The 23,677-nt window shown below is 46.2% G+C and overlaps 1 protein-coding gene across 3 annotated transcripts in view; it reads right to left on the reverse strand.

The window, feature by feature from the left end:
• Positions 1-23,677, reverse strand: part of SYNPR (synaptoporin) — a 77,939-nt gene that overhangs the window by 13,733 nt on the left and 40,529 nt on the right. The window contains exons 1-2 of one of the 3 annotated variants that reach the window (XM_072347055.1): positions 17,483-18,040; positions 5,267-5,391 (exon numbers count right to left, since the gene is read on the reverse strand). In XM_072347055.1, coding sequence (XP_072203156.1) covers positions 5,267-5,391; positions 17,483-17,506 — 149 coding nt within the window. In that variant the 5' untranslated portion in view covers positions 17,507-18,040. Of the gene's footprint in view, positions 1-5,266; positions 5,392-7,295; positions 7,407-17,482; positions 18,041-23,677 lie in introns of those variants that run through there. The other 2 variants (XM_072347056.1, XM_072347054.1) reach the window with 2 other exon arrangements.

A 23,677-nucleotide genomic window follows, 5' to 3' on the forward strand; every position in this document is an offset into this window, starting at 1 on the left:
AGTACTCACAACGCTGAGTGGGTGATCCCAGCCCCAATTCCAAGCCTACATCCAGACCCAGATTTATTCCCCGAGATACTTTCACAGCTCTCCTCAAGCACATGCTTCTCCTTCCCATGCAAACAGAGTGCAGCACTCAGACATCCTCCACCAGACTGTGCCAACCCAAACATCTCCTTACATTGGGCTCTGTGGCACAGACTGGTAGGGTTGCAGATCTAATGATCTGTGGGCAGGGGGGTGCACCAACCCTCCGGGTATTCCTCTGGAACAACATAGGAGCCAACACACTCTGCTGCTGCTCTTTGCCTTGTGAGAAGTAGGGTTCATATACAGTTTAATCTAGGTCTGTAAGTCCTGAAAGCAGCAGTTTCATCTTCAGAGCTAGCTGAGATAAACACACATACAAGAGCAATTACAGAAGAAGCAGCAGCATTCATTCTTGTCTATCATATTTTCACATTAATGCTGTATTTTATCTATGGTTTTCCCAAGCACGTTGTCCTAAGGCACTTGGGGCAATCAAACTCATTCCTCTGTAGAGTTTTACAGCACATCTCCAACAGAACTTCCAGACAAGACATTTTCATCTCAAGCACTTTTCTGAGGGACCCTATGGTCCCAGGTAAACCTTCAGGGCTGCTACTCGGAGCATGCAGATTCGGGAGCAGGGCAAGGATGTGCGTTTGATGGCTGCCACGTGGGGTATGGGATCAGATGGCAAACAAAGCAGAGCCAAAGGCTTTCTACTTCGGTTGCTTCTGCATTGGCAGCGTGAAAATGGGAGAAAAGAGAATTGCAAGGGAAGTCGTAAAAAGCCTGGCTTACAGAGAAGGCCTTTGTGGCATGCACAGATAAAATGCCATCACCACACAATGCTGTAGAGACTATTCATGAATATATATTAAAAATTCAAATTGGGAAGAAGCTGCATATATTAAGAAATCAAAGAGTAACTTCCACTTCAAGATCAAATTATGGTTAAAGAATTTTTCTGACACCAAAACAGCGTTAAGCATAAAATACAGCATCTATGAAACCAAATAGGCCAGTCTGGATCAATACCATCCCCATTCATCAAGACTCCAATTGCTTTGTGTGCCAAAATAAAAGCTTCTACAGCTTAATGAAGATTTAAGCAGCACCATTCTCCCTCTTCTGCAGCAGACGCCTTCTCCAGAAAGTTGCTTCCCACTTGCCTTCTCCATCTGAATTTTTCCCTATTAAAAATTCATTGAAAGCTGAAGAGAAATACATTTGTTGAACACACCTGAATCTCCTTCACCCAGGGCTGGCAGACAATGTAAAAGCAAGCAGCTCTAACAAAGCCAAGGTTCACCTGATAGTGTTCAGAGCTCAGTCTGATCACAGACCTGCTTCCCTGCAGAGACCTGACCAAAGTCTTGCATGCCCGACCACCAGGGATCCACATGCCAGGGCCGTTCCTGAAACAGCTCAGGAAGTTCTGGCACTCCTGTCACAATGGAATAACATTTTTACTGGGATTCCATTTTGACCTTTTTAGGCAAATCTACTCAAAGGCCACAATTAGGTACACAAAGCCCTGCTGTGATCAGGCTTTGAAGAAACTGTTGAGGAAGAAGATAATGAATCCCATGACTAAGCCCTGAGTGCCCACCCTAAAAGGCCAGTTTATATAACAGAGCACTGCTGAACATCCCCATCTTCACTGATGTGTTTTGAAAGCTCTTCCTTGTCAGCTCAGATGCTGACCCCTGACCCGCAGTGCTGGGCGAGATGGTCACAGCTTGCCAAGGAAAGGAGCTCAGTTAATGCAGTTTTCATGGATGGATCTATTGCAGAGTCAGAAGGGACCACTGCAGTTGTGCTGCTCAGCCTCCTAGCCAGTGAACTACACTCAATAATCCCCTCAGCTTGTTTGTGCTAAAGGCACACAGCTTTTCAGAGGCACCAGGAGTTGAAGGAAAGAGACTGTTCCATTCCAGGTTGGAATGGGTCATGCACAGCTGAACCAACTCCAATCTGCTCCCTGGGAGCTCAACCAAACCCACCTGAGAGACAGGGCATCTGCATTTTGGCACCAAGAACACCTAAAGATGGCACAGCTTCTATGGGTAGACAGTACAAAAGCAAACTAGAAGTGCCAGGAGGCCTCACCTGGCTTTGCAGAGCAGCTTTTGTGTACTGAACACATGCAAAATGAAATAGGAAGTAGGATGACTTTATCCCTTTCCATCTTCAGCCCTACTCTGGTAATGCAGTCCCTGAAATGTCAAACACACTCAAGACCACAATGCCAGTGCTACCTAACAGGTATGGAAGTCCTCTCCCAGAAGGCAGGAGCCCTGTTCATCCAAATGATCAGCAGCTCCTTGCTATCCAGCCAAAATAGGTGTTTAACATCTTCGTGAAAATGTTTTCCATTGAATTCTGAAGCAGGATTTACTGCAAATGGATAAAGAAAATTGAAGACTGGTCCATTCTGGCAAAGAAGTGTGCCAATATTAACAGAGGCTTTCTCCAAAGAAAGATTGCTGCAAAGCACAGAGTTAGCTACTTTCTCAATAATCATCTGTAGCTTCTAAGTAGGCAATTTGGGTCTGGTTGTCATATTTCAAAAGAGACAAGCCTGCCCACTGCATGCAGATGAGGTGCACACTTTAAAGGGTACTCAATGGAAATATCTTTATTCAAATGAGCTTCTCAGAGAGTGAATGAAAAGCTCCCGCAAAACACAATTTCCTTTTCCTTCAGACATAGGGATTACTTCCAGAGACAGTTTTACTAGCATGCTGGAAACATAACTGGTGATTTAAAATAAAAGGCAAAGCAAGATTTGTTTTGCTCATTGCTGCAGCACAAAGACATGCACAGACATCTCACTTTGTCAAGCTTTCCTATGAGCACCATCACTCTGTCCTACTGGCCTATACACTCAGCCCTCCCAGCACCTATGCACATGTTTACCTTAACCACATTAAGCACGTGACATGAAGCTTTATGTAGCAAAAATCTTCTGTACATACACTTTGCCACATTGCTCTCCTGAGTCCTTCCAAGCTCCCTGTCAGCTGGAATCAATGATTTCTCCCAAATCCATTCATGCCATTTACTGAATATTCTCTAAGCTGTCCTGTTGGGCCCTAAATTGATGTTTACTTGCTTAAGTGCACCCACCACTTACTTACTAGCTAGCCAAAGGCCTGGCTGTGCACCTCCTAGGAGAAGGAAACCAATATCCTCACATTCACAGCAATTGGAGAGCAGCTGTTCATACAGCTGGATGCCTATCTATATCACAAGCCCCGTTGGAAGGTGCAGCTCAGAAAGCAGCACTCAGGTATTTGGCTGCTTCAATGCCATTGCTGACAGTTGTGACAGCATTGCCATGTCAACTGCTCAGCACATCCCTTCTTCCTCCCACACCTGCTCCAGTTGTCAGCTGGTAACCAGAGAACTGAAGGCATTGCGAAGGGAAATGCCATGTGAACACAGACTTATTCAGACAACTGTGGGAATTTCATCTGACCTAAACAAAGCCTGTGTGTCCACGCAGGCAGACAGGCTTCAGGATCACAGTCCTGATGAGGGAGGCTGACTTAAAGCCTGTCTGCTTTTTGCCAAGGGCATCAACTGCTCTGACAAGAGACATTGCCTTTCCCAGCTGAGGCCATTTCTGTGTTCAGAGTCCTCTCTCCAGTGAAAGGAGCACTGGAAAAGATCAAATTGGTGAAGAAATCATGAAAGTATCTTCCTTCTTGCTCACAGACTGCAGGTATATTTACACCATCCAACTGATATGCCACACACCACCATCACTGCCCCATTTTTGGAGGTGCTGAAGGCCAGGTTGGATGGGGCTCCAGGCAGCCTGATGTGGTGGGTGGCAACCAACCCTCAGCATAGGGTCAGAACCAGACGATATTTAGGGATGATATTTAGGGTCCACTCAAAGCTAAGGCATTCCATAAGTCTATACATCCCACACTGCTCAGACCACACCAGCCACAGCTGAGCCACACCAGCAACTCAAGGGCCACCTATAGCTGCAATCCCAGCCGGATCCCTTCTGCAAATACCCCCCAGTTTGCAGCACGTGCTGCAATTACTCAGCAATGCTTCTGGTTTCCTAATAAGCAAGGCTAGGAAATTGCAGACCTGGTCTCTTCCCTCTACAAACAATGGTCAATGTGCCTAATGCAACATTAAGAAATACTTGCTGACTACTCTTCTCAGTTTTATTAACTTCTCACATAAAGTGCTATTTAATAATCATGTAAATTAAAACCACTTTACTGTAGGGTGTATTCTATAATGAATGCTGGAGAAATGACCTATTTGGAAGTGAATCGCATTACAAATTCATGTAACTCAATTTTCAGGATCCATCTCATGCATACTAAGCAGAAATGAAAGGGAACGCAGACAAGTTTGATACAAAAACATAAACATTTGTAATAGCAGGGAATGGGACTTCTGGAATAATAAATGTGTGTCAAGTGACAATGATAGTTCAAGGAATCAAATTTAGTTTCCACTGTTTGGAAAATGCTTCATTTTAGAACAAGTTAAAGTAATAGATGCTATTACATCTGCTCTGTGCCTAACAATCATAAGCAAAACTGCATGCGATTTCCCAAGGAAGCAAAATAATTTCAGTCACAGGATACTGGGCCTGAGACTGCATTATGCATTCTTTTCTTAAGCATCTCAGTTCCTTAAAGAAATCACTTGTTCAGAAGTGAAAGGTTTCTGGAGTGGACCTGGCATCTTTAAAAACAGAAGACTGTGGGTGTTCTTCTAAAGCAGGATCTTACATTGCAGGAGCATTTAATGTGTATTTTTAACTCCACTGTGGCTCTCCTAAGTCACCAGTGGTCGAGCGCTTAAACAATTCATGCACTGAGAAACACAGACAGGTAATCAGTGCAATTTTCAAAGGAATTTCAGAACTACCATTAAAATTTTCCTTATTTCCAGTCTTATTAATGGCTACATCGCAGCTAATGGCTCCTTTACCCCCTCTTCTTAGCTGCTCTGTGCTGTGCTCCAGTTTCTCCATGGTTCCCACAGCCCCATCCACATCAGATCCAGCCAAACCTATTCCTCCTTCCCTTCTGGGGTCCAATCCACGTTGTGAGGAGAATTCAGGAGCCCCGGGAGCTGGTGCTTCATCAGAAGCTGCTCCAAGTGACTGGAAACCTATTTTCAGTGGGGGTTTCCCACCAGACCCCGTGCACCTGCCTCCCTGCAAACCAATCACCATGAACCAAAAATGCATTACCTGAATGGGTAGGCAAAGGCTATGTCAATGTTGAGGTCACTCTCTGACTTGTTTGCACAGTCCACACTGAGGCGCAGTCCTCCAGAGTACCCACCGCATGTTGCAAATGCAAAGATTGCAAAAAGCTGTCAAAAACAAACAACATTTTAATTTTATTTTGTTTCAGCACCCACACCACGAGCAGATCTGTACAGCAGCAGCAGCACCAGTCCCCTCGGGTCAGGTTATCCATCACTCCATGCACTCAAAGCATTGCCATACATTACTCCTGCACCCTTTCCAAACGTCAATACAGGGAACCAGAAGATTTGAAGCTGTGCTGCTTCACATAGACAGAACCATCACCATTTGTCTGTGTCAAGCATCTCAGCCCTCCCCCCTGTGTCTCAGAGCCCACTTGGGATTCACAGCACAGGCAGCTATTTAAATCACCCAACTGATGGGAAAGCTCAGGCTGGAAGGGAAGGATGAATATTGACTGAGCATAATGAGCCACTCTTTGCACAAATAAAACGCCAGCAGAAACATTTATAAGGAGCAGACAAGGGTAGCAATAGTAGACCAAGGCAGTCTGTGTAGCTATCATCCTATCACATGACAAAACACAACATCACACCGCCCTTTTTCCATTTCAAGTAAGATCTGGGAGGAAAAGAAAATCATTTTCTCATTATTTTTCCTAAATTTATCTCATAACCCAAGATGGACACAGTGGGGCGATTAACCAACACGTGGCAACACAGAAAAAAATCAAACCAAAACATAGAATAAGCATAAGCAAACTGGATAGGAAGAACAAGTTAGATTCTTTATAGTGCAAACCCACATCACACCTTCACATCCCAGGAGAAGGGGGTTCGAGGGATGGGGAGGGCCACAGATGCATCAACATTCATATTTACGTCAGGTGTTCAAACACAAGGGACTTCATTGACATTGGCTGCCTTGGAAGAACCAGAGTAAAAGTGGGGAAGAGCTTACTGATACAGTTGTAACCTAAATTAAAGGTCAGGCTATATGTTATTCCTATTGCAGCACAATAGGTGTAAAGTTACTCCACCCACTTTAGCAGCTGTGATCTGAAGTGAGGCAGATATGGGAAGTGGCAAGTAAACCCACAACCCAAATCACAACTGAATGAACTAAAGGCCAAGAACCCAAAGAAAAGAGGCTACGTGCATCTAGAAGAGAAAAAATTGTATTTTGACACTGGAAAAAAAAATCATTCAGCAAGCAAGTATAATGGCAAACTAAGGGGCTGAGTGGTTCATTAAAGGCAACATGGAAATGACAAAAAAATTAAGTAGCTCCATCCCTGCTGCACAAAGCTCCACTGAAACACGCTGTTCATCTGGGCACCCATTGCACACTGCTTACAGGCAGATCTGCAAGGGGTTTTAGGAGCCTAACGATAAGGCAAGTTGATTTAAACAGTGACTGACTCAATTCTTTACACTGGGCTCTGAAAGACAGCTGAACTTTCCCATGAAATGGCTTGTTGGTTCATTTGAAATAAATGCTCATCATAAACTTGAACAGCACTCCTTAATCCTAAATGAAATGTTTCCTCAACGTTTTTCAGCCTTTATGCGTGCAACAGCACTGAAAATCACTATTAATCATCTCAGCTTAATTTGTGAGGCAATGTCAGAAAACAATATATTAAGGAGAGCCAGAGAGATTAGGGCTGACCTGCTTACTGGCCTAATTAATGGAGTTGTAAATGCAGGTGTTTTACAGATGTGTCGGGAGCCACAAAGATTAATGGCTTGCAAAAAATAAAGGGGGGAGTAAAGGGCTGTAGCGTGAAATGAACCTGCCATAAATGAACAGCATCACCTGCCAGCTGCAGCTATCAGAACAGGGACAAGGAGGGGAAAGACACACCATTCAGGCAAATAATGAAGGATTGGGAATTAACATGAGCCTGTGACAACAGCAAGTAGCCAGCCCCAAAAATACAGCTCAGGCTGCTCCTTGTCAGAAGGGTTGAGTGCATCTCTGTAGCCTCAGATCCATCTTTACCTACCTTGATTCCCATGCTCAGCTCTCAGCCAGAGGCTTTCCAGATGCTTCCACACCTGGTAAACCTGCAGCCCACTCCCTCTCCAGCTACATCCCACCAGAGCTGCCCACCACTTGCTCAGCACACACCATACTGCAAGCACCCGGGCAGCACCCAGCAGGCAGGTGGGAAAGCAGCAAGGAACCAGCTGGAGGCTTTTATAGTCAACCCAGCCCATCCTGGCTCCCTGCTCTGGCTGCAATCACATCACTGGTCCCTGCAGCTGGGCACCACACCGTGCTGCTTGGAAGCACCTTTACATCATGCCTTGCAGGCCATGAATCCTTTCTCCAGGGAATTTTGGCCAAGCAGCATAACTCCTCACACCCAAACAACCTTCTCCCTCCCAGCTGTGCATTTTTCTTGTTGTTTTTTTTTCCCTCCAAGTTTTGCTGCTTTCTGTCATCAGTGAATTAAGCCAAGATTTACTGGGCAGGTTTTGCACGTGCTGTAATTCTGTGTCAGTTGCAGGAATGCTGTAAACACCACTGTATTTTATTATAGCAGGATTTGTGTAAATGGCAGTTGTAAACCCCATAATGGGAGCTTTATGGTCCAGATTCAATAAAACTTCCATCTGCAAGATAATTTTATTGAATCTCGTCTCTCTGAAATTGGAAAGTTTATGGAGAAAGGGAAAGCGTTTCCCTATGTTCCTAGTTACTCTTTGCCTATAAATCCACACTCAGCGCTCATCCCATCTGCACCCTGCATGTGTATGGCTTTTCCCCTTTATACCAGATCTATCTCAGCATATGGCCAGCTCTGCTTATTACAGCCTCTGCCTCGAGGGCCATCTTTTACATGGAGAACATAAGCAAAGTTACATATGAAGGCAGTTCCCCTAGGAGCAGCCAGGAGCAGCACGGTGCCCTTGGGGCATCACATTGCTCCTATGTAAGCTCTCCACCTGTCACAAGACCAAGGCTGCATGTCTCTGAAGATGGCAGTGCCTTTGTGTATGTCAATGAATACCCCATCTCCTGCTTTATAATGGTGATTATACAGCCTTACTCTGTGCGACTGTGTCATGGAATCATAGAACTGTTAAGGTTGGAAAAGACCTCAGAGATCATAAAGCCCAACTATCAATACATCCCCACCACCAAACCGCTATAACTTCATAAGGAAGACAGGTAAATCCCATAACCCAGCTTAACCAATAGAAATTATATTTATTATGGCACTGTGCAATAGTAAACATCATTTCAGCTCCAGTGCTGGTCCCTTCTTCACCCTGGGTGCACTCCCAGGAGTTCATGTCCCAGCTGTGCCCCAGGCAGGCAGCAGCAGCACCACACATTACTCCTCCTGCCACAGGAATGACAGATGGGACAACTTCCTACCATTTCTCCATACTTGGCCTTCAGAGCCTTCCCCTCAATGCCTGTTGAATGACAGGCTGGCCGTGAGAGCTAGAAGAAGGCCGAACAGCTCTTCATATGGCAAGCTAAAAGGTTAACATAGAAGCAGGGCAGCTAAAACATCCTGCTATGAAGATAACTCTGTCATTTAAAATTGTTGAAACTTTTACATAAGCCACTTGCTTTTCCCAGGATACCTTCCAGGAGAGATCCCAGCCCCAGTCCTGCCCTAGCACTGAGAACTAGCACTGTTCCAAGGGGAACATCAGATGCTTTGGAAAAGCAACGTGCAATACTTGAGACGCCTACTCACCCATTAGTCACTTTACACATTGAAAGTGTTTCACAAAGCCAGAGCTTCCTGGCATGGCTTTTGGCTATAAGACTTCTCCTTCTCTGGATCTCTATCACAAAGAGGCTGCAAAATATGTGCCAAACACTGCATGTTTTTACACCTCCTCCTTGTTCACTAAGGCCAGGGATACCTATGAGAAGCATCCCATGCCCTGCAGCCAGCATCATCCCCTGCACAGCCTTGTAGCGCTCGGATGATTTATTTATGGAATGCAACCAGCAGCCAAACGTCATTATTAAGGTTGTAAAGAGAAGATTCAGAGGCACTAAATGACTGTATGAGAAAACATTTAGTGTAGAGCCGATAGCCCAAAATATGTCACCAGTGAAAATTAGGGAGCACTCTCCCCTCCGGCTTTCTGCCTGTTTCCTTTTTAGAATCTGGCATCTTTCCTCCGAGGATCTGAGCTGCAGACTTCCTGGAATCACTTCTCCTACGTACAAGCCTTTGTTCGCTGGAGATTATCAGATTATTGACTTTGGGATTCCTAATTATATCAGCTTGACTGGTTGATGAATTGGGTGGGCAGCAGCGCTGGGGGGAGGCGATGACTAGCAGGACTCATTTTCCTCCAACAACTGTCCTGGGAGCAAGCTGAAATATATTCTCCTTATGCTGAAAAAGAAAGCCTAGAGCAATTGTCCACTAATTGCCAGGATTTAGTGTGCCCCCCTTAGAAATAAACAAGCAGCACTGCAAGAAGCAATCCTTCTAAAGGGGGGCTATAAGAAAAAGGAGGACTGAGTCTGTAGCAGAGTATGTTGTGATAGGACAAGGGGAAATGGTTCCAGACTAAAAGGGGAGATTTAGATTGGATATAAAGAAGAAGTATTTTTACAATACGGGTAGTGAAGCAGTGGAACAGGTTGCCCAGAGAAGTGGTGGATCCCCTGTCCTTGGAGACATCCAAGGGCAGGCTGGACAGCCCTGAGGCCATTCAAGTGGCTGTCCCATATCCTCTGGGATGGGTTTTTGGGGTCACAATTGGAGGCAGGAGAGAAAACCCTCCAGACCATCAAGCAGCAGACCTGTGGCATCCTCAGCTTAAAGCAGAGCATTTCATTTAATACTTCGCATTTTTAAAAGGAAAAAAGAAATACTTCCTTTGATTCTTAATGGAAAGATTGATGGAAATGAAACTGGGGTATTTTTAGTGAGTAAAGATTGTGCTATAATAGTTTGGTTCTACAATACTTTAATCCCAAGGAGACAATTTTCTCTATTTTTCTTTGAAGAAAATCTTTATCTTTTTTACTCATTTTCATTGATTACTCTAAAAATCCCATTTAGTCCCACCACATAATGGTATGGTAGTCTTTTCTCATTATATTTTAATAGAATAAAACCAAACTGTATATGAGAGGATTAGATAGCCATTCGTTGAGCTAAGGAACATTGTTCCTCCAGATGGCCAGACAGAATCTGTGTAATGCCTTTCCTATTTATTAAGTTCAAAATGTAATGCAAGCTGATGAGATGTTTCATCCAATGTTTAATGGGTCAGCCATAAAGTTGAAAGCTAATGCTAAGGTTGGCAGCTTGCACGGAAGAGTTAACAGGCAGAAAATAAAGATGTATGTCGACATCTCTTGGATTCAGTGAAAGGAAAAGTCGTCAGTGAACAAAGCCAGTCACACAAGTGGGGAGAGATGTTAAGCTGCTTCAGCCCCTCCAACCACTGGTCAAAGGTCTGAGATAACTGAAGACATTTACAAGGACCTGCAGCCTTCATATCTCCGCATTCATATCCTCTTCTTTAAGGAGATGGGAGCACAAGTGACACAGATTTGTTTCATTTCTGCATACGATCCCTGAATAACTCGTGTTGTGACACATGCCACTTCAGCACAGAGATTCACTCCTTTTTGGGCCTGAAGACTTTTCCAGCCTGCTGGCACACAGAGGCAGCTGCCATGCCCTTGGTAGAGATACTCACCCAGCCACAAGCCAGGCAGGTTCACATGTAAATGCAGTTCTGCTCCTGCTCCCTGATGAAAACACAGGTTTTGTGCAGGCTTGAGAGACTGCTTATATTGGATTTACTGTGGTACAAGTATACACATTTAATTATAAAATTAAAGCAATTGGACAGTTGCTTGTTTCCTTACTTGCTGGGTGGGTTTAGAAATATCTGGGTTTAAAATGGCCCAACCATGTAACATAACTGTGTACAGAGTGTGATCCAATCCAGCGCTGAGGATTTACTCCCCGCAATAAACACAGGAATCTACCTGAAGGCTGAGCAGTGTCCATATGAGAAGCACTCTGCAAAAGGAAAGTGCCCCAGAACTTAGTGTTAGTAAACCCTACAATGGCTGCTGCAGCCCTATGGGCTCAGCAAGAACCATGACTGTCCTGTGTCTCCAGCAGCAATGGATGCCAGCAGAATACAAATGCAGCTTGTAAAAAAAACCCTCAACATGTGGTACATGGTACACGCACTGCCTGCCTTGCACTATGCTGGTGCATGGAAAAAATACCTCCCTCTGTCATAGAATCACAGAATCATTAAGGTTGGATGAGACCACCAAGATCATCTAGTCCAATCATTAACCCATCCCCGCCATGCCCACAAAAATGTTATCCAAGGTGCATCGTCATTCCTTCCATCTACCTCAGTGCTGGCAGACCTCGGTGGTGGTGGAGCATCATCCTGCTGTGAGTGCAGCCAAATGCAGCAATGAGATTTGGGAGTACACAGACCACGCTGACAGCTTGCAGCACAGCACAGCATGGGGCTGCAGTGAGACCCCCCCTTCCCCAAGCCAAGAGCATCTCTGCGTGATTTATTACAGGAAAGGCGCTGTCCTTCAATCACACTCTATTATTTATGACCTAATGATCGCCCATTGACTAGCAGGGATTATACTTTTGCTAAGATTCTCTGGGTGAGTGAAAGGGCACCAACCTCATTATTATCACATTGGTGCTCATCAGAGGCCATTAGCAGCTTCCTCTCAGCCCCGCTGCTGCTGTGCTGCTACCCAGTGTCATCTGCTCCCTGAGCAAGCAAGCCCGCACTCAGCTCTCATTTCTCAAGCTGAATTAAGGAAATGGGTGAAAATTATTTAGGTTGGGAAGGCATCCAGAGAGCCCTTGGGATGAATAAACCAGTGCAACAGCTTTGTCCCGTGAGGATTTGAGAGTGCTTTCAAATTGCTAAGCAATGAGGCCTCGCTTCCTTCCCACACCCCCAGCAGTGCTCTTTGATAGGATGGCTGGCTGTGCTTTCCCATTTTCCAGTATCTCAACATCTTTACGAGCAGCACTGCTGGGTACCCAGGCTCTCCTTTTGGAGAGCATGGCTGCTTTTCCAGAAAGCCTATGTACAGACAGTCCTGGCCACCAAGACCCATGGTGGTTGTCCTAACCTTGTTGGTTGTCCTAACCTTGTTGGTTGTCCTGACCATGTGCCCCTCTTCCTCCAGACCCCACCTTCCCAAGGCAATTCTGTGATGGAGGAAGGCCTGGGCTGCACCTGGCATCCCACACAGGACCCATCCTTTTGTCTCAAAGCAGTTTTGGAAGGAAAATTCCATTGGTGCTGGCTCTGACCTCAGCACCCAGCTCTGCGCAGAGGGCTGTAAGAAAAATTTGCTCCTGGCTAGCTAGCAGCACACATGGTGAAAATAATTTCTTTTCTAGTAATTAAAACGATAGGCTACAAATGAACGCTTGCCTTGTTGAGCTCTGGGAATTCATGGGGAACATTTTGAGCAAGAAATGTTTTCAGAATTAAAACCTCCCTTTCCACTTCTTTTCCTTTGCTCCTCTTACGCTGTCCCTAGAGGTGGCATTGCTCTCCTTCCTAAAGCTAAGTCATAAAGGGTAACACCCTAACATGAATATCTTTAGGAAACAGTAATAGAAGTATCATTGAATTGAAAAGCAAAACACCAACAATGTTTCCTTATCTCACTGGCTCTTGATACACTCCATCCAGTTGGTTTAAGTTATCCCAGTTTCCTCTCCATCCTCACCCACCCCATGTTCCTCCACACCTTCTCCCTTTTTCTTCTCATGCCCTTTCACTGATGTTCTCTGAAATCTGTTTCTAAGCACAAAAAGAGGTAACAAAAGAAACTTGGCAACCCCTGGCGTGAATACTCCCCACTTCCTCCATGTTTCAAAATACTGCCAGCTCTCAAATAATCAGGCATCCTTTCCTTTCTCTCAACTGCCAGCAGCTGCTGTGCATCTTCTGTGCCACTTCCCAGTGTACTTCACATCCTTCCAGAGCCAGGAGAAAAGCAGGCACTTGTTCCAAACCAATAATACATCAATTCGTTTTTGGCCTCTTCACTCTTTATACCTGTGCTGCTGGAGATGATTATTTAGATTTTACATCTGCAGATTCAGGCCCGTGGAGTAAAACTGGGGCCGATAAAATAAGGAAGAAAACACATGCAGAATGAAAAGAAAGCTATTGGGCATGCTATAAATTCAGAATCAGGTAAAAGCTAATCATGGTCATGTTCACTAAAAACAAGAGAACACAGTGAAGGAAATAGACTTATTAATTATTTGTGTTATGGTAGCACTTAGAAGCCCCAGTCCTTTATCTGGGACCAGCTGTGCTATACATGGCAAACACTCAAATATGACTTTAGGTAATTGCACACATTTTCAAAGAAAATGTGCAAATGCTCCACTCTTTCACCTTCAGCAGTTTCTGTGTTGTTGATGCTGCTGAAGGCGTCCAAGTTTACCATCAGCCTCATTCCTAGCGGTTCGCTGGATGACCTCATGGTCCAAGAACAAATAATTCAGTCTGAAGGCATCCTACACCCATAGCCAGAGTGGGCAAACAGCAGCAAAACTCGCAGATCTCCCACTGTGGGCATGAGGCTCATCCACTGACACCTCCATCCCTTGGCCTGGGGGACGTAGCGCTGTTGCCAACAGGGACGTTTTGTCCTCATTAACTCTGTGCGAGTTTGATCGCTTTTCTAATTAAGATATATTTTATGGTAATCTACCAAGCCCCTTAGACTAAATCACTCAGTTAATCTGTTGTTAGTGCCCATATGTTTACAGCTTTCAAGCCTGCTGCAGCATATTTGCTTTGCCAGGGTGCCAGGGAAGTTTGGTGACAGATGAGCACCGTGCAGCCATCCAGGTGGCAGGACCCCTTCCACCCAGACAGACAGCCTGTGTGTGGCACAGACAGACAGACAGCTCCAGCACCGTGCCTGGGAAAGGACAGGAGCAATACAGCAGATCCCACACCTCCTGCTGACCGCCTGTCTCCTCCCCTATCTGCACTGAAGGGCTCAGCACATCTTGTTTTCCTTTCTATCCTTACCTTTTCTTTTCTTTTTTTTTTTTTTTTCCCCTTACAAAATAATAGGTTGGACATGACAGAAGAGGAAGGCTTAAGAATTTGATGGTATTCAGTATTCTGGCCCCAGATACAAAAGAAAGAGTTTCATTGCAAGTTCAAGGATTCTGAGCATCCCCTTGGGCCCAGGTTCATGATTACATTTGCAAACCACAGACAAGCAGAGCCAGACCTGTACTGGACATCTAATTAAACACCAACTGAGCAAGCGCTGCACTGTTCTGCCTGCAATGCCCAGCCTCCAGCATAGCCTAGCACTGGTTCTCCCTTCCACTTCCCTGGGGCTGGCACCAGAGACAGTGCCCCATGCCCATGGCTGCCCACATGGGGGCAGGCACATGGCACTTGCTGTTACAGGCCATGCCAAGGTGCAGGCTCTGAGTCTGCAGCCCACACTGCTGTTAGGAAGGATTTGTGCTCAGCTTGCTGAAGGATAGGGAACCCAAAGGCAAAATCAAGAAAGACCAACCTCTGGGTCAAGTTGCCATCTGCCACCCATTTTCCATACAGGGAAACGTTCCCTGGAAAAAAACAATAAAAAACTGGCCATATAATTGTACAGGAACCTCTAATCAAGAATGACACAAAGAATAAAACACCACCTGCCATCACCGGCAGCGACAGGCAGCTGCTATCCAATACCAACACAAATACCTTTCTTCCCATGGGGCACCTATCGGTCTGAACAGGATTAACAGAGGTGAGGAAAGCATTCATTAAGTCTTCCAAGGACTTGGCTAAAAAAACGTATCTGGCATTCAGAAGGAAGTCTTTAAGAAATCAATCTTCTAAGAGCTTGAGGAATTTCTCTAGGAACTGCTGGAGCTGCTAGATGCCACAGCCAATGAGGCAGAGAAGCAGCTCCCCAGGATCCTCACAGCCCTAAAATAACATTTCCAGCTCCTTCCAGATCCTAATGTACCCGCTAGAAAGAGATAGCATTACAGTGTTAGCATGGGCATTAGGTGACTGGTGGAAAACCACAAGCATGGAAGACTTTTGCATGCACCACATAGGAAGTAAGGCAAGCTCTCCTGCTCCCCCCAAGTTTGTCTTGGTCTTATCCTGGAGGGACAGCATTTGGAGCCAAAGGGATCATTTCTGCTCCACCACAAGTCCCTCTGCCAACAAGTGGTTTGCAGTGATGGACTCGGCCACATGGCCCATGCAATGCCTTACAATCTTTGGCTTCCCATGAGCTGCCCTCCAGGGGGAGGGTGACACCAGGAGTCCCACCAGCTTGGACACTTTTCCTGCTTCCAATCTATACAGACAAGCTGAACTGTCCCCTTAGTAAGCCACAGCACGCTCAGCTTTCAGGGAAGTCTGGCACCCCTGCTATGAGAAATTACAAGGTACAGAAACCCCAGCCCCTTTGTTTTGCAGGGCTGGAAGCAGAGGCTGCTCTCCTCACTTCATCCCAGCCAACCTCTGCCCCTCCAGGGTCACCAAATGTGCTCCTTAACATCACCTGGAGGTTACCACACTGAGCCGTGCACCAAGGCTCAGCAAAGCTGGAAATGTTTAAGGCAATCGTCAGGCAAGCAGGATTATGCTTAGAAAGCGTGTGAGCTGCGTGCTGCTCAGACACTCACACCACACCCTCAGCACCTGAGAAATTAAAAGATTGGGAAAAGGCAATCACTGTTATGCACCTCGCTGAACACATACATTCACAGTAATGTATATAAATGGGATAAATACACACGCTGCTTATGAGATAGCAACATGTGAAAATTGAAAAGCCACAGAAATGGGCACGTATGAATCCAGTTTCAGGCAGCAGAACCCAAGGTGTGGGCTCCCCATGCAACGCCCAGCACAGCTGCACCCAACCACCATGCAGCCCTCAGGTGCCCAGCATGGTCCTGAGCTGTTCCACACACAGCTGGGAAGCCAAGTGCAGCTCCTCCACATGGAAACAACATCGGAACAATTAAGCTGGTCCAAAAGCAGCTTAAAATGACTAAGCAGTTATTGCCAATCTGAAATTTCTCTCTGGATGAGTTCAGCCTGCTCTACCAGCACAACATCCTCACCTTCTCTGATGGGTTTAATAAAGCCAGTTGCAGCCCTACTGGAGCACGTCTCACACATCTATTAGCATGGCCCAAAATCATGAGAGTAGGTGGATGATTCTGGGTTTGATACGTGGATTTTCACGTTCTCAAAGCAGCTACAGCTGGAGTTCTGAAAGACTTCTGAACCACCGACGTGATTGACTCCCATGGATCAGACTCAACCACAAAAGAATCAAAGTGCCAATAAATTAATGAATATAACGCATCAAATTCAAATATTTATCAGGCAGCCCGGACGCGCTGCAGATACACATCTTGCTTTCCTCAGCCACAGTGTTCCAAGTGCTGCCTCGAGCTGCCTGGGAAGCACACCAGGAGCTGTAATGGGGGGAGATAAATCACTGCACCTCGCTGCTATTTACAGGTAACAAAGAGGTCTCCAAGTTAGCTGAGAGCGCGGAGGAACGAGGCTGCAGAGCCGTGCACAGCAGAGTCAGAGCAACAGTACATTGACCTGTATTAATGGTGTAACACTCCGAAAAGAACTCCACGTCCTTAATTACTTTAAAGATTTTCTTTATTTCAGCAATGCATTTTAATGAGGAGCATGTTGCTGCCCACCTGCCGTACTTTAATCTTCCTAAGGAAATAGGCAGTCTGATGCTCGTACTTCAGGATGATCAATATTAAACAGCTCGCACTGGTTTTTCGTAGCAAACATTTCTGCGTTATTTTTGAGGAGCTTTTGATTAAAAAAAACAACAACCGCTGGAAGAGCCACGACAAATTGGAATCCCTGTTCCCTTTAATTCCCACTTTCCACATTTCTGCCGTAAAATGAAGCGCAAAACAAGTTTTCAAAGCAGGCACCCCCCTCTGCAATGCAAAACACAGACCAGAAATATTTTCCATGTACCTAAAAACCACGGAACAGTTGGGCTCAGCATGGGAGCACAAAGAAACCCAACCTGTAAAACAATTTGGTGGGCTTTGCCATTCCTTTAAAAACCCCACTTCTCCCCCAGAACAGCACAGCTACACACAAATAAATAGATAAGCATAGAACTTACCGGAGCAAATATCACCATACACATTTACAAAAGGGTTTATAATCCAACTTGCGTCTCCTGAAATAAAGCAAGGTTTGTCTCATACTAAAAATAAAGGCTCCCAAAAGCTTCTCGCAGTGGAGAGGGAGAGAGAGAGGGAGGGAGGGAGGGAACAAGCACCAGCTCCTCGTCTCTCTTTTTATGAAGCAAATAAGGAGAGCAAGAAAATCAATGCTGAGAGAAAGTGAGATGATATACCAATCAGGCAGCAGCCTCAGCCTTATTTGCAGAGGGATGGCAAAATGGTCATATTATCAGACAGCGGCTACACACAAGCCTAAGTAGAGAGATGGAACACTTTCCCCGTGGTGGGGGGCTGATTGCGTTGCTGTGGTGCAGGTAGCACAAGGATGTGCTGTAAGGTGCAGCCCCGTCCTCCCCAGCACCCACACAGCATCGCTTTGTTCTGTATGCGTGCTCTATAGGAAAGAAACACTCCACGGTTCTGGGTTAAAGTTGTGCTGAGCTGAAAGAGCCTCCACATCTGACACCTGCAGAGTGCCATCAGAGCAGTGCCTCTTTATTGCTGGGCTGGCTTGGGGCTTTCGGGGCACCTTGCTGAATGGGGGAGACTTACCCACCCTGAAGAGCTGCCCAGCACAGAGCCTGTCAGGAACAGGGGAGATCTTTCAGCTCTTACTTCCAGTAATGTGCACTGAACTGCTCCTGCATTCTCACAGGAGCGGACCTTCAGAGGGTCTGCCTTGATCATGAGCTTTTTTCACCTTTTGCATATCAGAAACAACCTATGGAAAACCCCCTCACATCTACTAGGGAAAAGTTTCATACTATGCACTTACCCCAAAGAAATTCTCCCTGTGCCTGTTTGCTGGGAGAGCACAGCAGCAGCACAGCTCATTGCCTCCAACATCTGCCAGCCAGCAGCAGCACTGCACCCCAGGCTACAGAGAGCTGCTGCCCCCAGCACGGAGCTCAGAGCCACACTGCTGCCAGGAGGGTTGCGGGCCCCTCTCTATCTTCAGACTCAAAACTGCCTTTTCACAAGGGCTCTGATCACCTCAATTGGTTTTTTGTGCAACAGAGATCACAATTCACACTCCATGCTCTTTTATTTTATTATTTTACAGGGCTTAGCACTGCTTTGCCCTCTTTTCCATGCTCTGCAACAAACATACGCAAATAGAGGTGACTCAAGAGATGAAACACAATGCCAACTTTCTCTTTTATTTGCAGACAGAGGTTACATGCTGGTGTACAGAAACACCTGCTGGGTGACAACAGTTCTCTGCAGAGCAAGACATGAGTACAGTTCATTTTCCTTAGCGATTTGGAATTATGATTGTGTGAGGAGAACTAAAAACATAGGAAAAATATCAAGGTGAAGTCTAAATTACCAAATTTCAGCTCAGTTTGTCCATTCAGAGCCAGCGCCTTTGGCTTTGGGCACAGAGGGTGCTCGCACTCAGCCCAACAAGCACCAAACCTCTGCATCTCTTTCCCTTGGGTGGGAGTTGCCACGTGTCACTCTTGGTGACGTGGCCCTTCCCAACAGATACAGCCCTCTGCCAGCGCTGCAATAAGATGTCACAGTGCTGACTTCTCCAAGGAGAGATGTGGAAGTGCTGCTCTCTGCTTGGTGCGCTTGAGCGTAGGTGAAAGCATCTGCCTGCTGTTGCCTACCCAAGTGCCAGCCCTGGAAATGAAACAAGCAACTTGGTGCCTTTGCTCTGCAGAGCCGGGCAGCAGTTGGCTCCCACTGCTCTCAGATTTTTTGCACCGTGTTCAGGTCTGTGGCTGCATCTCACACGGAACAGCCTCTTGCCATGAGGTGCGACAGTAAGCAACGTGCCAGCACTTCTCACCCTCATTTTTCAGTGAGATTATTTTATCGCTCCTCCCCAACCCACATCTGCATTATCAACAGCCACTCGATTGCCACTGCTTAAAATCTCACTGAAATTTTCGGAAGCATTGAAAAGCACCATTACAATGATTGTGCAGGGGTTCCTCTGCCAGCTGCTACCCCTTGGCCCTCTAAACCACATGCCCACCTGGGATGTGAAGTGCAGGACACAGGTCCAACAGAAGCACAGCAGGCTGCAGCAGGTGATGACCCACCTTGTTCCGCAATGCTTTCAATCAACACTGCACTGCAGACTCCAGGATCACAGAAAGATCCAACCTTAATTATTTTTCTTCCTGCAACAGTGACTTGCCACAAATGCCATGAACACTGCTCGTTATGGATGTGTTGGTGTTGGCTGATGCTGCCAAAAGCATCCCATCAGGACGCAGCAGGACCTGCAGCAGGTGCTTCCTTTGGCTGTAGCAGATTCCCTTGCAAAACCTGGCCTGAAATATGGGATAGGACATTATCACTTAAAGCATAAAAACAGACTGCACCAATGTCAGCACTGCTCGGACGCTTTGTGCTGCATCTGAGTTTTCTACTTCTGATTAAGCTGGGAGTTTCACAGCAGACTAAAGAGCTTCATGGGAGCTGAGCCCCCCAAATCCTTTAGATACCACTGAAAGCTGAGCACATCCAGCAGATTCCTGCCAGCTTTGCTCAATCACCCAAGGGCTCAAGAGATTCAAGGGCAGCCAGAACGGATGATGTGATGCAAGTTACACTCAGCACCCCTTAGTAATGTGCTGCTTTAATCTGTCCATCACTCACCCCACCCCAGCAGCTCTGTCCCTGCTCACATGTGCTTCCAGTTTGGTAGATGCCTGCTAAACTCCAAGCAGCATGGTGGAGATGCTTTCCCATCCCACCATGAGAAGACCTGCAGCACACAGCTTTATGCTCCCCAGCTCTGTCTGAGGCTGTGTTGTACCTTGGTTAAAGCAGGAGCAGGCAGCTACATTAGTGCCCATGCACCATTTGGAGGAGCTGATGAGCAATGCCAGAGCCTACATCCCAGCCGTGCTGTAAGGGGCTGTACAAGGAGGCTGGAGCCTGGCAGAGGGGGTGCAGCCACCTGGAGTATAGCCTGCCCACCCAGCAGCACGCACACAGGCTGCCTGCTTGCCAACAAAGATTTTCACATTTCCCTCTCCATCTTCATTTAAATTTGGGAAGACAGAAAATTAACGAAGTCTGAGTTATAACTGGAAACCGTTTGCTTTCCTGGTGGAAATGGAACGTTTCCTAATGAACCTCCCCTCCCCCTGTGCCGCTCGGCTCGGGATGCAAATATTGCTGTGAGTTTATCAATCTGGGGCTTGTTTCACGCCGTTTGCAATGCTAATGAGTAAACCAATTTTGACATATTATGTAAGCCAGTTTCTGAAACAGAGATTCTTGGCAGGCCAAATGTAAACACAGACACCCTCTTGCATCCAATTTAAATGAGCATGTTGCTGAAAGCGCTCAGGGCTTGATTCTGTTGACTTCTTCCTGATTTACTCCAATGGAAAAAAAAAAAGAAAAAGAGAGAGAGAGCAGCAACCAGCAAAAAAAAAAACTACCCTTCAATTCAATTACTAATTCAATTTGCAAAATTGATCTAATTTTGTAAGATGGGAATACACTGGGATAAGCTAATGCAGGGTGGTGGCTGGGGCACCGTGTGAGCAGCAGCACAGCCTGCAATAGGAGCACATGCACCATTTCAGATGAGATAAGGGAGGAGATGGCAGCTCTCCTCTCCCAGCCTCATCAACTATATTCTGGTCCAGGAAGTATCCACAAGAGTCTCCTTCCATCCCCCATGCTCTTCCATCACAGCTTTGCAAGAGGACATGGCACACCTCATGAACCACCTGGTCCACCATGAGATCCCAAGACTGGCAGCTGGCCCCAGCACCAGGCAGCTGGACATCCCATGGATGGATCACATCCAACTTGTGCAGGCTATGAGAGAGCACAGCAACATGAACGGCCAGGGCACAAAATGGCAAAGCCCCACAGCATGCATCCCAGTGAGGGAGGAATGAGCTGAAGGTCATAAGCTTGTGATGTGGAGTTAGGGGGAGCAGAAAGAAGTGGGATGCATTTTAAAAGCCCCTTTAAAAACAAGCAAACAAAAACCAGACCCAACTAACAAAACCCATTGTACTAGAGAGCTGGACAGGACTCATTAAAGAGAAGAAGGGCTGGAATCAGACCTCTCATTTGCACTTTTCCCAGCACCATCTGGAGCATCTGCCCTTGCCAAGAGCACAGCATATTTCTACTGAAAACCAGAAGCAAATGGGGCAGCAGCATACCTGGAAGTGGCCTCTACTCTGCTAATGGCTCCAGAGATCTCCAGTGTGCTTTAAAGCTAAAACACAGGTGTGAGGCTGAACTGTGCTGCTCCTGCCACAGCAGAAGAAAGGCAGTAAGAGATGCTCTGCTGAGAGATCAGGAATGCTGCTGCAGAGAATATTTATTGCACGTGTCAGAGACACCACCAGGCATAAGAGCCACGAAACACAACCTCACAGTCCAGTGTCACATCACAACAACAGGACCACGGTATCATTAATCACGTTTGGCTCTTTTACATAATAAAACAGAGAAAGAGGAAGAACACTTTCAGCCTCCAAGCAAATATCCCGTCCTGAGCCTTCAGCAATGAGAGCAAACCCGAGAGCTCTTTCCTTCATGCTGCGCAGGGCTTTCAAGCTATGATCAGAAGCAGCCCAAGCGACAGACACTTGCTGGCTCATCAAGTTCTGCCCTGCAAGCTGGAAAGCACACAGTTGCTAAGGTAATGCAAGGTTGTGTGGCATAAGGGAAAACTTAATGCTGTCTATACATGAAAAAAGAAGAGGTGAGTGCTTGGAAAGAGGACAGCAAGTCAGGGGGAGCCCACTTGGGAAGTCCTTGCCATCCATCAAGACACCCCCCTACATTTCTGATGGGGTTCTTGCCCGATTCCCCACCTGCCTTTTTCATCTCACTTTGTGTGTCCAACATTACGAACATTAAGTTCCGTGCCTCTAAAATACCAGACAGTAGAAAATTACAAAACAAAAATAGCCTGAATGCCAAATGGGTACGGACCCGATGATGAAAACAGCGTCTAAGAGTGAATCAGATGAATTTATATTGTAATTTTTTGTAGCTATTTAACAGGAAGAATGAAAAAAAAAAATCTAATTACTGTCAACTGTATATTTTCAGCTACCCAGCCAGAGTGCTGTTATTAAGCTACTGCATAATTGCCTCTTTTACTCTGCTTCCCACAGAAGTTGTGTTATTTCACTCATAGTTAAACTCATAATATTGGCTTCATAACTAACCCTGCCAATCCAAATCCCCAGGCTGGTGCAAGGATAAAAATAGCAGTGTTGTTCCTTCCCTCAGCTTTCCCTCTAAGCCCTTTGCACGAGCCCTGGGGCTGCAGTTCACAGGGGTCACAGCCATCCCATCTGCTGCTGCCCATGGGAACGCAGATCCAGCATGGAGCAGAGACAAAGGTGACTACCACCTGCTCTGCACATCCCAACAAACCCTGCCCATCTCCTCCCCATAGAGGGAGAGCTGCAGTGAGGTAGTTCATGTAGTATGGCTGAGCCCCATCTCTAAACCTAAAACTTTCAGCCCACCCAGGACCTCAGGCCAGCACCGAGCACTGATGCTTATAAACATCAGGTTCAGGACAAATACAGGTTTCTTCCTTCTCTGAACAGCAAGCACTAGATTGTACCTCAAATAACAGAACACACCATAACACCAAACTCCATATTCATGTACCGAAGACATTCACTGAGACAACTGTCAAAAAACAGCAAAAATATAAAAACTAAAATTCATCTGCACATTTACTTGTGAGACTGCCATAAAGCACTATACTGTTACCCATCTGAATTTTGGAGGTTTCAGCTGTCTGAACTTGCTCTTTATGCACAGGACAGACTCTCCCTGCTGTCCCAGCATGGTCCTTCCCTACAACAGCTTCAGGACAGCCAGGCTCTTAGTGCCATATCCTTGTGCCCAGTGGGATGCTAGTCTTGCCTAGGATATGGGGCACACAACAGGGTCACATCCTCCTTCCAGCTCCAGTTTGGGCAAGGTGATAAGGCTGGAAAGGGTGAAGGAAGCTGGGTTTGGCCCTACGGTTCCCATCTCTGTCTCTGGAGACACCAGCCCTGTGCCAGGGTTGCTCTCTGGTGGGCACGAACAGAAACTGCTGAGAGCTGGTGAGAACAGAAAGGAAAGTTTCCTAAAGCATCCTGTGTGTGCAGCTGTGTCTATAGGGG

Source organism: Excalfactoria chinensis, chromosome 12 (assembly GCF_039878825.1).
Source record: "Excalfactoria chinensis isolate bCotChi1 chromosome 12, bCotChi1.hap2, whole genome shotgun sequence".
Classification (NCBI taxonomy): Eukaryota; Metazoa; Chordata; class Aves; order Galliformes; family Phasianidae; genus Excalfactoria; species Excalfactoria chinensis.